Source organism: Alligator mississippiensis, chromosome 1, assembly GCF_030867095.1.
Source record: "Alligator mississippiensis isolate rAllMis1 chromosome 1, rAllMis1, whole genome shotgun sequence".
NCBI lineage: Eukaryota > Metazoa > Chordata > Crocodylia > Alligatoridae > Alligator > Alligator mississippiensis.
In genome coordinates, this window is record NC_081824.1 from 115,314,508 (window position 1) to 115,330,612 (window position 16,105).

The following is a 16,105-nucleotide window of genomic DNA, read 5'->3' on the forward strand; positions in this document are numbered from 1 at the left end:
GGCCACATAGGGAGCTTTAATGGGGGCAAGAGTGCTCAAAAGCCCCCATGGCTCACATCTTTACTTCTTCACTGGGGCCTACCCTCACTGCGGCTATGGGGCTTTCCTCATTAAAAAGTTAGGTGACTGTGCCATTGATGCCTACATAGTCAGATGGGTCGCAAATTGGCTGAGGGACCGCACCCAGAGAGTGGTTGTGGACGGGTCATATTCGATCTGAAGGGACATGGGCAGTGGAGTCCCCCAGGGCTCGGTCCTTGGGCCTGCACTGTTCAATTTCTTTATTAGCAATTTGGACGAGGGGGTGAAAAGCACCCTGTTCAAATTTGCTGACAACACCAAGATTTGGGGCGAGGTGGGCATGCTAGAAGGGAGGGAAAGGATACAACTGGACCTGGACAGGTTACAGAGGTGGGCGAATGAAAATAGGATGGGATTCAATACCGACAAGTGCAGGGTACTGCACTTGGGCAGTAAGAACCAGCAGCATACCTACAGGCTGGGGAACTCCCTTTTCAAAAGCACAGTGGCAGAAAGAGATCTTGGAGTCATTATCGATTCCAAAATGAACATGGGCTGCCAATGTGAGGATGCAGTCAGCATGGGTAACCGCACCTTGTCATAATCCAGAGATTCATCACAAGCAGGGCCAAGGAGGTGATCCTCCCCATCTACGCGACACTGGTCAGGCCACAGTTGGAGTAGTGTGCCCAGTTCTGGGCACCGCACTTTAGGAGGGATGTAGCCAACATTGAGCGGGTCCAGAGGAGGACCACTCACATGATCAGGGGGCAGCAGGGCAGGCCCTACGAGGAGAGGCTACAGAACATGAACCTGTTCAGCCTTCATAAGAGAAGTCTGAGAAGGGACTTGGTGGCCATCTATAAACTTACCAGGGTGGACCAGAGGGGAATGGGAGAGACCCTGTTCCCCCAAGCACCTCCCTGAGTAACAAGGAATAACAGCCATAAATTGTTTGAAAGTAGGTTCAGGCTGGACATTAGAAGGCACTACTTCACAGTCAGGGTGGCTAGGATCTGGAACCAACTTCCAAGGGAAGTGGTGCTGGTTCCTATTTTGCAGGTCTTTAAGAGGAGGCTTGATAATTACCAAGCTGGGGTCATATCAGCCCAGTATTCTTTCCTGCCCAGGGGAAGGTGTTGGACTGGATGATCTACTTAGGTCCCTTCCAACCCTAAATCTATGAATCTATGAATCTATGATGAGTTGTTGAGGGCCAGGTCAACACCACTGCAACAACTCACTTAAACTCCCTATGTAGAACGAGCCATGGGAGGACAGGGAGCTGTGGTTGGGAGCTCTGTGGTGGGTGAATCTGGGCTAATGGGGTGGTGTTGCAGGGCAGCACCTGCTCTGTGGGAGGGTGTATCAGAGAGCTGGTGGGGGGTGTGTTCATGTGTGTCTGTGGGAAGGTGTATCAGAGAGCTGGTGGGGGGTGTGTTCATGTGTGTGTGTGTGGAGGTAGGGAGCTAGCCAGGGATGACAGGAGGGAAGAAGGGGCAGGGTGTGTGTGTGTGTGTGTGCAGTAGAGCTTGCCCAATTTATGTGGTCTGCAGCTGCCCCTGCGACGCTCTGCATGGGGCTAAGCCCAAACTGGGGCAGTCTGTACCATGCTCCAGCCCATCCCTACTGGCCCAGCCCCAGCCAGCATGAACAACTTACTGGTGAGGCTGCTCCCAGTGTGGCTATACCTGCCTGAGTGCAGCTGCCTGTGTGGTGTGTGTGTCTTAGGCCCTGTGCAAAAGCCCAGTCTGGCACATACCGCATAAAGCATGTAAATCAACTATGGATCCAGGTGTAGCACCAAGGATACAGCCCATGGTCCATATTTTTGACACAACTGCTCTAGTGAGATAAGAGATTATTTACAAATTGAAAGAAGGCCTTTACAGCCTTGTAGGTGAGCACCATGGCCAAGTGATGAGGAGCTTTGGACTTTCTTTAGTCTTCTGCAGTAAGGAGTTATCCAACCAAGTCCATAGGCCACAGCTCCCAAAAGCCTCAATATGGCCTCCTTCATCAGCAAAAGGCTCTTGCAAGGGCTCCTTGGTGAAGAGCCAATTTCCAAGAAAGCTAGGATCCAGCCCACAATCAAGAATGTGACTCAGCCTGTTAGTGAATCGAATGATCAGACCATCTATAGCTTATGCCATGGTGTTCTTCCCCATCCTCTGGAGCACTGAGCAGGAATCATCTTTAGGGATAAAACTGGAACTTCCCAAATAACCAGTTCCCTGTAATTTCTGAGAAGACATGGATGAATCTCAGTCCTTGCTGTCTTTGCTATCTTCTAAGCCAGAGGTATAGCAGATTCAAGCCTGTAGGTCACATCTGGCCTCTGGAGATATTTCATTCAGTCTCTCCTGAGGGGTTTGGGATGAGAATGCTATTCATATCTCATATGTGCTATTTTTATTCTTGAATTAATAGGAGCATCTAGTTTCCAGTGTTGTCATTATGGACCATTTTGAATCAATCCTTCACAGGTGGACTCGTCTGTTGTACCCACAAATATTTGCACATGTTAAAAACAGATTTTTTGAATGCATGCTGTGGCAGGGTACTTTTGGTGCCTGCCACTTCAAGGGCTGAGCCAAACAGCCAGCACGTGCTTGATTGTGGCAGCCATTTTCAGACACTGGCTGTCTATGTAAACAGAGCAGATTGCTACTGGTGGCTAGGCAGGAATGTTGCCTGGCTGAACTACAGCATAGAAAATCTTTCAGGTAGGAACTGGAAGCTCTTGGTCCTGGACATGACCTAAAACTAAAACTTTACCCCTTTCTTAGAGGGCCCACACTGTTTAACATCTTCATCAGCGACTTGGACAAGGGGGTGGAAAGCACGCTGTCCAGGCTTGCTGATGACAATAAGATGTGGGGCGAGGTGGACACACTTGAAGGGAGAGAGAGGCTGCAACTAGATTTAGACAGACTACAAAAGTGGGCAGATGAGAATAGGATGGGGTTCAACATAGACAAATGCAGGGTGCTGCACCTTGGGAGAAGGAATCCACAGCATACATACAGGCTGGGGAGTTCCCTTCTTGAAAGCACAGAGGCGGAATGGGATCTCGGAGTCATTATTGACTCCAAGATGAACATGAGCTGCCAATGCCAGACTGCAGCCAGCAAGGCCAGCCATACCTTGTCATGCATCCAAAGGTGCATCTCAAGCCAATCCAGAGAGGTGATACTCTCCCTCTATGCGACTTTGGTCAGGCTGCAGTTGGAGTACTGTGTCCAGTACTGGGCACCGCACTTCAAAAGGGATGTGGCCAGCCTGGAGAGGGTTCAGAGGAGGGCCACCCGCTTGGTGAGGGGCAGCAGGACAGGCCCTATGAGGAGAGACTGAAGGACCTGAACCTGTTCAGCCTCAGCAAGAGGAGGCTGAGGGGGGACCTGGTGGCTGCCTACAAGCTCATCAAGAGGGATCAAAAGCTAATAGGCAGAGCTCTTTTCTCCCCAGCACCACCTGTGGTGACGAGGAACAATGGTCATAAGCTTATGGAGAATAGTTTTAGGTTGGAGATCAGAAAGCAATATATTACAGTTTGGGTGGCCAAAATCTGGAACCAGCTTCCCAGGGAAGTGGTCCTCGCTCCTACCTTGGGCATATTCAAGAGGTTTGATGATCACCTGTCTGGGGTCTTGTGAACTCAGAATTCATTTCTGCCTGTGGCAGAGGGTCAGGCTAGATGATCTGTTCAGGTCCCTCCTGACCCTAGCTACTATGAAACTATGAAATTATGAAGTGGGTGGCCTGTTGGGGCTCCCAGTAGTGTGGGAGCCTCCAGGAAAATACCAGACCAGTTACGACCCCGGTGGAAGGTGGGTTGGGGTGCCTCAATAACTCCTAACGCCCACATCACCATGGGTAGCAGTTGGGGCCAAGCATGGCTATGGCCACCTGAGCCCCTACGGGGGAGGAAAGCCCCGTAGCCCCAGTGAGGGTAGGCCCAAGTAAAGGGATAGAGATGTGGAGTCCCAGTGAGGGGGAAACCAGAGGGCTGGGAGCTGGTATGTGTGTGAGAGTTTGTGTAGAGTTGCCCCGGGAGGGGCCAGAGCACTCTTAGTCCTGGTCAGGTAATTGGCTTGCCACTACCCTGGTGAGGGTCACGGGAGAGGCCCAAAAGATGGTACATTTGCCACACAAGGTGTGCACTAGATAAAGCTTAGAGCTGAAAGGGCCTGCTCCAAGAGGGAGCAAGGCAGTATAAGTTGTTAATGCATGAAAGGCCCTAGTGAGAGAAGGGCAGTATGAATGCATGTATGTCTGAGGCCTGACAATGAGGGCTAAGATTGGTCTGGTTGTAGGCCTGGAGCATTGTCACCTGGATGCCATCTGCAAAGCTTGTGCTGTGGGTGATGAATGGAGCCGCAGATAGTGTCCCCTGGCATTGGGTCAAGAATGGACAGCCTCCTGACTTCTTAGAACCAATTAAAAAACAACAAGGCATGGCAGGCCAGGGAGATGGACGGTTAGGTCAGAAACAGGTGGGCGGGCCAGTGGCAGACTGGCCCCAGGAAGGTCCCCTGTTACACATGCTGATGGATACATCACCTGTCATGGGCATAAAATCCCCACATAAGTGTGTACAATGTGGAGTTTTATGGATGTAACGTATCCACATGGAATATTGGCAGGCACAGCAGTGTATCTTCTCTTAGTAAACGTATTGGGCGTGTTCAAATGGTGTAGTTAAAGTGGGTTCCAAAGTCTTTGAGTACTATCACTGTCTACTGCAAGGGTGCTCAACTCTCAGCCTGCAGGCCAGATATAACCCCCAGTGCCATGTCATCTGGCCCACAGGGCTCTTCATGGATCTGTGGGAAACCTTGTGGGCTGTGGCCCTGTGTGCTAGATTGGGTGCACAGGGTGATGTGAGCCTGGGGATAGTGTGGGGCTCTGGGGTCTGATCCCACTGGAGTTACCCAGAGGCAGCTCCAGCTCCAGCCTTGGAGCCTGACCTTGTGATGGGCACAAGATCTTGTGATTGGAGCCTGAACTTGTGATGGGCAGCTTGCAGCCCTGGAGCTAAATCCCATACCAGGCATAAGTGGCTCCGGGCCCTGGAGCCCAATCCCAGTGTGTCAAGGTGCCTTGGAGCCCCAGAGCCAATTCTGTCATGCAGGACCCCAGGTCATGTGCTGGGAGGAGGTGGCTTATGGCTCTGGAACCCAGTTCTGGTCAGTGGAGCCAGACAGAGGCCAAGCAGCGCCCTGGGACCTGATCCTGGAATGTGGGGATGGCATGGGGTCTGACCCGGTCTATGGATCAGCCTTGTGCCACTCTAGTGGAAGGAAAAAAGATAACAGATTTTTCTTATTCAGTTACTGAACCAAATCATAAGAAATGATATGGCTTGATTTCAGCAAACTGAAACATTCCTACTTTGCTTGAAAACAAAGCAGAAGCAATGTAGCTTTGTTTCAGGTTGACTTAAAGTTCTGTTTTGTAAAATTTGGCCAATTAAAATTAAAATGTGAAAAACATTATCTTGAAATGAAAGTTTGAGTATTTCCCCAGTTCAGAAAAGTTTCCCCAATCTTATATGTCCAAAACTATTCACTAAATTTGACCTAAACTTCATGTTTCAGTGAACTGACTTCTGAGAAAAATGTTCCCCCACAGCTCTAGCGAAGAGAGATGCATCACAGCATACTTGGGAAGGCAAGTGTGCTGCCGGCCGATCTTGTTTTTCAGGTTATTTCAACACAGGGCCTTTTTGGGTAAGAATAAAATACAGACTCTTCAGTTGCTAACAAAGGGTTAATTCTGAAATGTATTAATGAAGGCATCCTTTCAAGAAGGCTCACATTAATTAATGAAGATTACCAAGATGCTGCTGTAAGACTGTTTATTGAACACAAGGCTGTTATAGTCTCTCCCCAGAGTTCACTGATTCCCCTTACTGTTCAGCTGCTTTTTGGAGCAAGCAGAACATACTTCTCGCCCTGGGAGCACTGGCGCCGACAAAAACTCCATATCTCTCCCTGGAGCTCCTTCTTCAGTCCTGCTCAGCATTCAGATTTTTTTTTTCCTGTATCTGCATATGCATTTCAAATCAAAGCCAAACTCTTGAATTTATGTCATATAGGATGCTGGAAATGAAGTCACTTGCCTATACCTAATAGCACTACATATACTAAATAGCTTCAGACCGAGACAAAACTAACAGAACACTCTCTGGCTTAGCCAAGAAGTGGGTTCCTTTGTTCTCTTGGAATAGGGCAGCTGCTTTTGAACTACTACGCTCTTGGATTTGGATCTGGACTCTGATAAGGCGCATGATGTACAAGCAGTGAGTTCAGGCACCAGAATGAAGGATCCCTTTTCCCAGTTATGACCCCTGTAAGGCTTATGCACTCTTGTACTCTTCTGCCAGTGTGCAAAATCTGTAGATTTTCAGTAATATAGTATATGTTAGTCAATTCATGTATTCTCTGTTCTTAAAATACAATTTATTCTTGCCTCGGGCTGAATGTGCATACTTTTATAACATTAAGAACTCTTGGCAGAGGTGCTATCTTTTATTAGACCAACTAAATAGTTGCAAAAAAGTCTCTTTTTTCCCAACTATTTATTTGGTCTAATAAAAGAAATCAACTCTGCCAAGAGTTCGGAATATTTTTGCTTGTAGGTCAACATGGCTAAAACCTGTATGCCTGAGACATACTTTTACAAGAAGCACAAAATCAGAATTAATAATGACAAATATTAAATAATCCCCTAGGCATGTAACAAGGAGCTGGAGAGATATGGATACCGATCTTAGATATCTTGGAATAAGGATATTATTGGCTAATGTATTTGGACTGATACAGACTGACCCCCTTCAACAAAAAGCCTGCCCTTTTCCCTCTGACATCACCCTGCAAAAAAAGGGGACTCTGGATCATGCTGTTAAATATAACCAAGTCAAGCAATGATACTTACTGCTGTCCTCTGAAACTAGCCCACTTGCAGTCCCCAGAGCTTCACAGGGTCTATAGAGGACTTACATGATTTCAGTTACTGGGATGGTCAATTGGTGGATGAAGGAAAGAGAGAGAATTTTCCAGGTTCAGTAGCTACCACATGCGCTGTATCTGCTTTATTCTAAATCACTGAACATTCAAAAGGAGCTCCAAATATAGGCTTTAATTGCTTATTGACTGCTGCATATAAAAACATTTTGGGTAGTTTAGAATAAAATAAATATCAACAAGTTTTACTTCAGCTTGAGAAAACAGTGTTCTCCATTCTGCATTTTTATTATCTTTTGCAAATAGAAAATAGCCCTGCTCGGTTTCAGTGTGTCGCAGGGCACCCCAGTGCCCTGCTCCTAAGGAGTGGAAAATGCCAGGGAGAGAGAGAAAGAGCCCTGGCAGGACATAAGGAGCCCAGCTGAGGGTTGCCAGGGTAACGAGCACAGCTGCGGGTTGCCAGGGCAACTAAGGAGAGTCAGCTGCCTGTAGGAGGCAGGGCCTGGCCCTTATAAAGCCCAGGGCTGAGGCCAGGCTGGCAGTTCCCTGCCAGCAACCAGAGGGGCAGGGGCAGGGGCAGGGGCAGGGGCAGGGGCAGGGGCAGGGGCAGGGGCAGGGGCAGGGGCAGGGGCAGGGGCAGGGGCAGGGGCAGGGGCTCGAGCTCGAGCTCGAGCTCGAGCTCGAGCTCGAGCTCGAGCTCGAGCTCCTGCAGTTAGGATGCGGAGAGAAGCCTTACAGCAAGTACTGTTGTGACATGGAGCAATGTTGTTATAGCCAAAGGGCATATGTTTGAGTTATAGCCAGGAGGCTTGTGTTTTGTGTTGTTATGTATTACACCGGTGGCTAGGGTGAGGCTATAAGGGGTTGGAGGAGGCCTCATAGGGACCCACAGGGGGTGGGGCCCTGTTGCCAGTAAGGGCGCAGTATTCTAAGGGGGAACCCCAGTGGTATGGGGACCCTGGTGCCAGTGAGGGCGCAACTTGTGAGGTGCGTAGACCCCAGCCCCAGAGAGGGGCGTTTTGAGAAGCCCCAGCGCAGGCATGATGAGCCCCAGTAGGGGGCACTACTAGGAAGCCCTAGTGTGGGTGTGATGAGCCCCAGGGAGGGGGGCGCACTTTAGAGAAGCCCCAGCGCGGGCGCGACGAACCCCAGGAAGGGGGTGGTATTATTAGAAGTCCCAGAAAAGGGGGACCATTGAGAAGCCTGAGATGGCTGTAGTAAGCCTGGTTGGAGGCTAGTATGGCAACAGCCCTCAGATAGGGGCAGGGTGCTGCGGTGGACCCCCAATGAAAGGGGTTAGTAGCACAGCGCCCCAGGAGAAAGGCAAGGTGCTGCGGTTGTCCCCGGCAAAAGGGGATAGCAGCGCAGTGAGCCTGAATAAGAGAGGGTAGCTGTGCGGTGGGGCTAAAGGACCGGAGGCTCGATATAGAGTCCCAAAGCAGGCAAGGGTCCCTGAGTGGGACAATACTTTTAGAGAAGGCCCAGAGTGGGCTTGACAAGAGTCCCAGTGAGGGGCTGTGTATTAGAGAGAGCCCAGGAGTGGGCTCGACTACAGGGGAGGCCCAGGAGTGGGCTAGATTACAGAGGAGGTCCGGGAGAACGGGCGTGTATCGTGACAAACCAACGTCCAGCACATCTGCGAGGTGTGGAGCGTGGTATTAGGGGTTGGTAGGAGCCACGCGTAGCCCATAAGGCTAGGGTGCCTGGGAAGCACCCATCATACCGGGAGACCCCCAGGGGGTCCGGGAACACATGGGGACAGAGGTCCCAGCTAACCGTACCCAGGGAGTTGTAAGGCAGCCTCCCAACTTTATCTAACCATCAAAGACGTGGCGGGCGAGAATTTGAGGGTGCCCTTGGGCCGACTTGGCATAGTGAGGTGGCCGTAAGGAGATCACGGCCCTCCTGAAGGACTCCACCGTGACACAGTGCTTAAGTCCTAATCAATCAAGTCCTCTTTTGACAGAGCCAGCTTTAAACATTGACCTCTAAATAGTAAATGGGTATTTAAAAGCAGAAAACCTGAAGGCTCAAAGTGACACTTGGACACTGATTCTTATCAAAATGATCTAGCACAGTGTGTATGTACACATTTTACCTGTATCTGTACAGGAGTATATCTTTTTAAAGGCACTGTATATTTGGCTAGACCACTGCGTCACTTCCTACTTTCTAAAAAAAAGTTCACGGAGACAAAGTGCTAAGCATTATATATGCCATATACCCAGTGATGTGCTAAACACAAGCTTCTTCAAAAGTATGTTCCTGAATAATAATATATTAAGACATGAATCTGCATGTGAACTACTCTAAAAGTACTCTAGAAGCAGCATAGACATGTATTAGCTTATTCAATAAACCCTCTCTGATTGATTAAGTATCTGCAGGAAACAGATTAAGAGTAGATGAATCTGGTCTGAAAATCTTACCTGTCACTATCATTTTAAATGCTTGGCGAAACCAAGGATAAAATAAACCATAAATGATTGGATTACAGGCAGAATTGAAGTATCCCAGCCAGAGGAAGACATTATACAAGTCTTCTGGGGTTGAGAAATTAATGAAAGGATCAGTTATTGTAAGAACAAAGAATGGCAGCCAGCAAAAAACAAACACACCTATGACTATGCTTAATGTTTTAGTTGCTTTGCTTTCTATTTTTGTAGAGATTTTATTTTTTGTGTCTGAAACTGGTTTTAACATGTTGGAGGCTTTAGCAATTTGTGTGTCATGTTTCCTTGCCACAGTAAATATGTGGACATAAATGCCCACCATGACTGTGCCTGGAATAAAGAAGGCTATAAGAGAAGCTAACACTCCCCAGAGCTTATTAACTATGAGTGTACATAAACCCCTGCAGTCAATTGAAGCCACATAATTTTCAATGCCATCAGTATTCATCTCTGATAAAACCAGGCCAAAGGCAAATATGAACAGGACAGACCAACTAATTAATAAGAAAACCTCTACCACTGGGATAGTTATTTTGGTGACATAATGCAATGGGTCAGACACAGCATAGTAACGGTCAACAGAGATAAAACACAGGTGGAAAATCGAAGTGGTACACAGCATTATATCACAACAGGTATGGAGTTTACAGAAGACCTCTCCAAAATACCAGCATGACTCAACAGACCTGACCATGCTGTATGGCATAACTAGGGTACTAAGCAAAAAGTCTGTAGTTGCCATGGAGCAGATCAGCAAGTTGGTTGGAGAATGAAGCTGCTTGAAGTGAGAGATGGAAATGATCACAAGCATGTTTCCACCCAGTGTGAATACTATTGCTCCTCCCATGAAGATGCACATAGCACAGAGACTGAGTGTAGATTTTATGTTCCTGTGACATGAATTATTAATGAAGTCAAAACAGAATTGCATAGTCTGTAGATTCCTGAGTTCCGAAGAATTCATCATCTGCGATAATCTGCAAAAATCTTTCCAAAAGTGTTTCTATGCAGCCAGTCCTGGGAAGGGAAAATACATAAACAAAACTACCCGAACATTTGAAATATCTACAGACATTGTATTAAGTTAAAATCTGAGGTTTGAGGTAACGGGCAAAATTCTGCTGTCAGCTAACATTAATTCAGAATGATCCTCATTTATTGCAATGAATTTACTCCAACGTCAGTGCCAGTATATCTTAGTTTGACCCAACTAGATGAAATAATTTATTAAAGATGTTTGAATGTTAAAATATTTAAAAATCCTTAGATGACTGGATACTTTTTCTGTAGAGTTTACACTCAATCTCATAATCCATACACAAAAGGATACCTTCAATCCATGTGAAACTCACCTGTTCATACAGTTCTAACCATTATCTAAAACATCTTTGTTCCTAGAGATTATGCCTGTGTTTTCAAGCAAAACAAAGCAGCATTAGAGAATTCAGAGTGGTCAATGCTAAAATAAGTCTAACATATCACCATTGGAAGTTGCCCTAGATCAGCAATCGGCAACCCCTGGCATGTGTACCAGAACACAGCAGGTGAGGCCATTTTCCTCGGCGCACTACAGATGGCCTGGGCTTTGGGCAGTTGTGGCAGGCAGCCAGGAGGCTGTAAACATCTTCACGGGGCTTTGCAGCTCTGGCACCGGCTCTGTGGTGGTAGCGGCTGCACGTGTGCCTCCAGGCGGACGGTGGGGAAGGGGCCAGGTTTGCACTGCCCCAGCCCCTTCCTGACCATGCGCCCAGAGGTGCTGCACAACTACCACTGCCATGGGGCCATTGCCAAAGCTGCAGAGACCCGCACAGCTGTTTGGAGCCTCCTGGCTGCCTGCCAGAGCTGGCCCAGTCTCTAGGCAGCTGCTGCAAGCAGCAGGCAGGCTGCAAACCACTGCACCAGGGCCCGGAGCTCTGGTACCAGCTATGTGGTGGCGGTGGCTGTGCATGCACCTCAGGGCACATGGCAGGAAGGGCTGGGGCAGCACAACCCAGGGCCCTCCCATACCATCTTCCCAGAAGCATGCATGGAGCCAGCAATGAGGATCGTGTCCATCACTGCTCCCCTGCCTATGGCGCACACAGTCAAGGCGTAGGTGGAGGTTGGTGTGTTTTTGGCAGCACACTGGGCAAAAACATTTCTGACCCCTGCCCTTGATCATTTAAGAGTAAAAAAAGCATACACCAAATTAATTATTTTAGCTTGCCTTTAGATAGGTCATTCTGTGTATACCTGAAAATTGATTTCTCTTTGTAATGAATGTCTAATGAGTGGCATTCTCGCATTACAAACTTGGCTAGGTTTAAGAGAAATATAATATCAAAGTGCTAAGCAGTCAGTAACGCTTACTAAACCATCTTTACCTGAAAAGCACAAAAACATTTTGCAACACAGGTAAAAGAACAGCAGTTCTATGGACTCTCTATATAACCCTTTTACTGTGGAATCATAATGGACATACACTACCTATTATGTAAGACTTTTTTTTTTGCTTTTTACCTGTATTTACTATTAGAAACCTATATTTTTAAGAAGAAAAATGCATTTGTGATATTACAATTTGCATGCTATCAGCTATGTGCATCTCGCTTGTGCCAACATGCTTGTACATCGCAAGGGGCAGCATAGTTAAAGAAGTAGAATTTGGAGGTTACCAGAAACTACACGCTGCATTCCAGAGCATATATGCTTAAGCACACAAACACGTGCAATGTGCACACCCCAGTATTTGGTAGATAATTAGCATTATTTCATCATAAACTACAAGGCTCAAGCTAAGATGCTTTTTTATGTTACTATTTCCCCAAATGAGCCATACTCTAAGATAAAGTAGTTCAGGGGCATTTGAAGGATGTATTCTTCAATACAATGTAGATTTTTAAATCTATTAGCCCATCTCCCAGTCAAATTCCTTCTTCCAGCTCTGTATTTCCATTGGGGCCAGCCTTAGGAAAATAGTGCCCTGGGATAACTTGTATTTTGATGCCCTTTTTTTGAGTTTAAGTACGTAGTAGTATTAGCAAACGTTTCAGAAATAAAGCCCTGGTGGGAACTGCTGGGCTGGATTGGAAATATTGCTCCCCTGTGGCATCCTCCAGTGGTGGCGAAGCAGGGCAAGGGGAGAAGGAAGGGGGGAATGGTGGGGCTCATTTCTTACCAGACCCAAAGTGAAGAAGACGGCGAGCAGCACCAGGCAGATGCACATAGAGATGAACAGTCAGAACACAAGGGGCCGGTGCTGCTGGCTCATGCAGTAGAAGGACTCATAGAGCCAGTCACAGGTGCAGGGCAGTGTGTGCTGCTCGCAGGCCACCTGCTCTGACCTCTCCAGCAAGTAGCAGCACCTCCTCATCATTGTCGAGCCCCGCAGCCAGCCAACTTCCACCCTTTCCGCCAAGTCAGCAGCACTGCTGCAGGCAGAGGCATGGTACAATCCAGAATGTAGGTGTGGTGTGTGTGCGTGTGTAGGCCCCCCTGGCCATGGTACCTTGGGCGTAGCCCATGTTGCCCACCCATAAGGCTGGCCCTGATTTCCACATCCCTTTTTTCTCTCCCAGCTTTCAAGTGCACATAAACCCACTTTTGTGCTGTAAGGTACATTAGACATTTCTAGCTTCCTTTTCTAAAATCCATTTAAAACTCTATTGTATGAGATGATATAAACACTTATCATTATAAGCATATCATGGTTTTACCAGAGGTATCCCAAGTTGATGCTAAAATGTATGGTCATTGTTGTAGGGTTCAGTATCTGATAAAAAGACCTTCAAGAAGCCTCTATGCTGACCTTTGCTGAGTGCAAGTAGACCTGACTAAAGCCTACTGCCACAACTTTGCGTGTGCCTGTATTTCCATGAGTGGTTGCTCTGAAATCAGAGAGATTATTTTTGTGTCTAAACTTTTGTGTCTAAATTTTTGTGTATGTGGAAGATGGGGTGTGAGTGTGTCATCTTGCTAAAGTACTTTGAAAAAATCTGTTGCATTAATATGAATGAAAAATAGTGTGTACTTGGTGCCAGATTTTCGAATTCTATATAGATAGGTGTTCAAGCTACTTTTTAACAATCATCTCTCTAGGACTGCAGTCTCATGAGGAACAAAATTTCAGGACCAGAGTTGCTCTTAAATAATGCAGTGAATTTATATTCTTTCTGACACTGGCATAGACTAAATGGTAAAGATCATCCAGCTGTCATTCTGTCTTCAGTTTCTAAATGATCTTGCTACATATTTCTAGTTTAAATTGACTTCTATATTCTACACAGCTATTAAAATATTCCCATGAGACAGCTAGAAATATATATTCTGTACTATCCACTGAAAAAAAATCATTACACATTTTTTATTATTACAGTGATTCTTCTATTCAGATTAGAAAATCAAGTAAATTACAATTATTCTTTTACTTTAGAAAATGTGTACAGAACATATAGAGGAAAAGATATTTTACGTGCTCTCACTCTCAGCATTTTACATCTTCATAGAAAAAAACATTTTGGATGGGATTTTTGCTTTTGTTTCTAATCTTTCATTACAGTCAGAAAAATAGTTAGACTCATCTTAATAGCTTTAGAGCTTGTATGCAAAACATGTTTGAATCTTCTTTCTCTTACTAAAAACCTAACTGTTTAATTTCTCTTTTCATCCATACATCTTCTTTGTGGGAATGTTTAGTGGGAATGCATTTAAACCTTCCCTTTTTTTATAAGGCAGACTGGGTTGTTGCCAGTTTATATACAGTGGGAAAGACTTGTAGTTGTCTCTGGTGAGTTCACAAGAGGCCCATTTATGGCTTTTCTTTAGCAGGCTTTCCCTTCTGTAATTCTCCATTCTTCTGTTACAGCTATTGAAAAGACTGATGCACAAACAATCCAGTCTTTAGGTTATTATTATGGTATTACTGGAAGTAAAAAGATGAACTGTGATTCTGTCTAAATGTTACCTATAAAGTAATATGCACACTTTTATATTATGAGATTTATAGGACAGGGACTACCATTTACTCTATTTTCATTAGGGCTGTTTAAACAGATTTTCTCAAACACATTTTATAATGGAAGAATGGATTTTTGATTAAGTGATATATATTTCTTACAAAAAGCATGTGTTTTACCGTGGCACAAGTTGATTTTTCATCAGAAATTGGTGGCCTGAAAACCAAAATATTTTAATTCTAAAATGCCTCCAGTGTAGAGATTATGATTGCAATGCTTCATGTTGCCACATTCTTCCGTTTTCACTGGGCTTCACCATGAGACTTCATCTCCCATATATAATGCAGTCGTGAAACTATCAAGATGAGATGACATGATCCAGGCTTGGAAGTTTGCCAGTGGGACTGCTTTGGGTTTAATCACAAGGCTCACTCTCAGGCCTTTGGTCTCCAAGTAGGTCTGTCAAGAGGTGGTGGAGACAAGCTCAGAACAGTATCATTTGTGAGCTTCCAAGTATGAAACATACCTGCCAAACTGGGTGGGCAGGGCATGCCCAGGCCTTCTGGTACTGGCACATTCCTCCACTGCAATGCAGTCAAGACCTTGGGCACTTAAACACTGTGTAAGTGCTACATAGACATTCTTATAGAGCAGGGACAGGCAATTATTTCGGGCGGAGGGCTGCTTACCAAGTTGTGGCCAGCTGTCGAGGGCCTCATGGGTAGCCCCGCCCCTTGACAGGTGCCCCGCCCCCTGGTCACCAGCTTGGGACCAATGTCCCAATGTCTTGGGACCAATGTCCCAGGGTCAGCACCAGTGGGGCCCAAAGCAGGGTGGAGGCTGGCAGGAGTCTGTGGAGCCGGGTTGGGCTGCACCAGCAGGGAACGGGAGGAGCTGGTCTGGCTCCATAGAGCCCCTGCCAGCTGGGACCCTGTACTCCTGCTGCCCTGCTCTAGGCCCCGCCAGTGCTGGCCCCAGGACATTGGTGTGGGCCCCGTGCACCCGCTCACTCCCAGTGCCCCCCAGGCCCTCGGTACAGGCAGGGGGCAGCATGCAGCCCTGACCCCCTGCTCCTCTGCAGGGAACCAGCTGGTGCTGAGTGTGAGGAAAAGCAGCCCCTCCCCTGCCTGGTGGCCAGCGCTTCCTGCTGCAGCCGCTCACAGCCCATGTGGGGCTATCCTGAGCAGGCACAGGCACGCCCATGCAGGCTGTGAGTAGCTACAGCACAGGGCACCAACCATGGGGTGGGTAAGGGGCCCCTTTTCCCCAGGCTCCTTCCCTGCCCTCCCCTCTCCCCTTATGTGTGGTTCTGGTGTGTTGCAGCCACATGGTCCCAGGCCAGAAGCCCCTACTGGGGCTTCTGGCTGGGGGGGCGGGGCTGGGCAGGCCCTGCTGTTGCAGGAGTCCGACGGGCTTCCCCTGGGTCCTACTGCCCCTGGTTCCTGTCATTTCTGACCAGAACCAAAGACAGATAAATATTGATTTTCTAAATTTTTAGGGGCTCTGCGGGCAGGATAGAATGGCCCCATGGGCTGGATCCAGCCCACAGGCCAGGTTTTACCCATCCCTGGTATAGAGGCAGAGCAGGGTCTGAGTCTTGGATTATAACTACCACAGAGCACTACTGAGGCACTGGAAAATCAACTGTTTAAAAGAAAGAAGTGGGGAGGAGGATGGGAGATTTCATAGTTTCAGTTTCATAGTTGGTAGGGTTGGAAGGGACCTGAGC

General features: G+C 47.2%; 1 protein-coding gene across 1 annotated transcript; it reads right to left on the bottom strand.

Moving 5' to 3' along the window:
* Positions 1-9,362: 9,362 nt before the first annotated feature.
* On the bottom strand, positions 9,363-10,409 carry LOC132250007 (trace amine-associated receptor 4-like). Its single transcript, XM_059726024.1, has one exon. It carries the CDS (start codon positions 10,407-10,409, stop codon positions 9,363-9,365), a length of 1,047 nt encoding a protein of 348 aa, XP_059582007.1.
* Between the last annotated feature and the right edge of the window lie 5,696 nt (positions 10,410-16,105).

Coding starts and splice junctions, on each gene's coding strand:
- LOC132250007 (XM_059726024.1), bottom strand. CDS start 10,409: ATGATGAATTCTTCGGAACTCAGGAATCTACAGACTATGCAATTCTGT.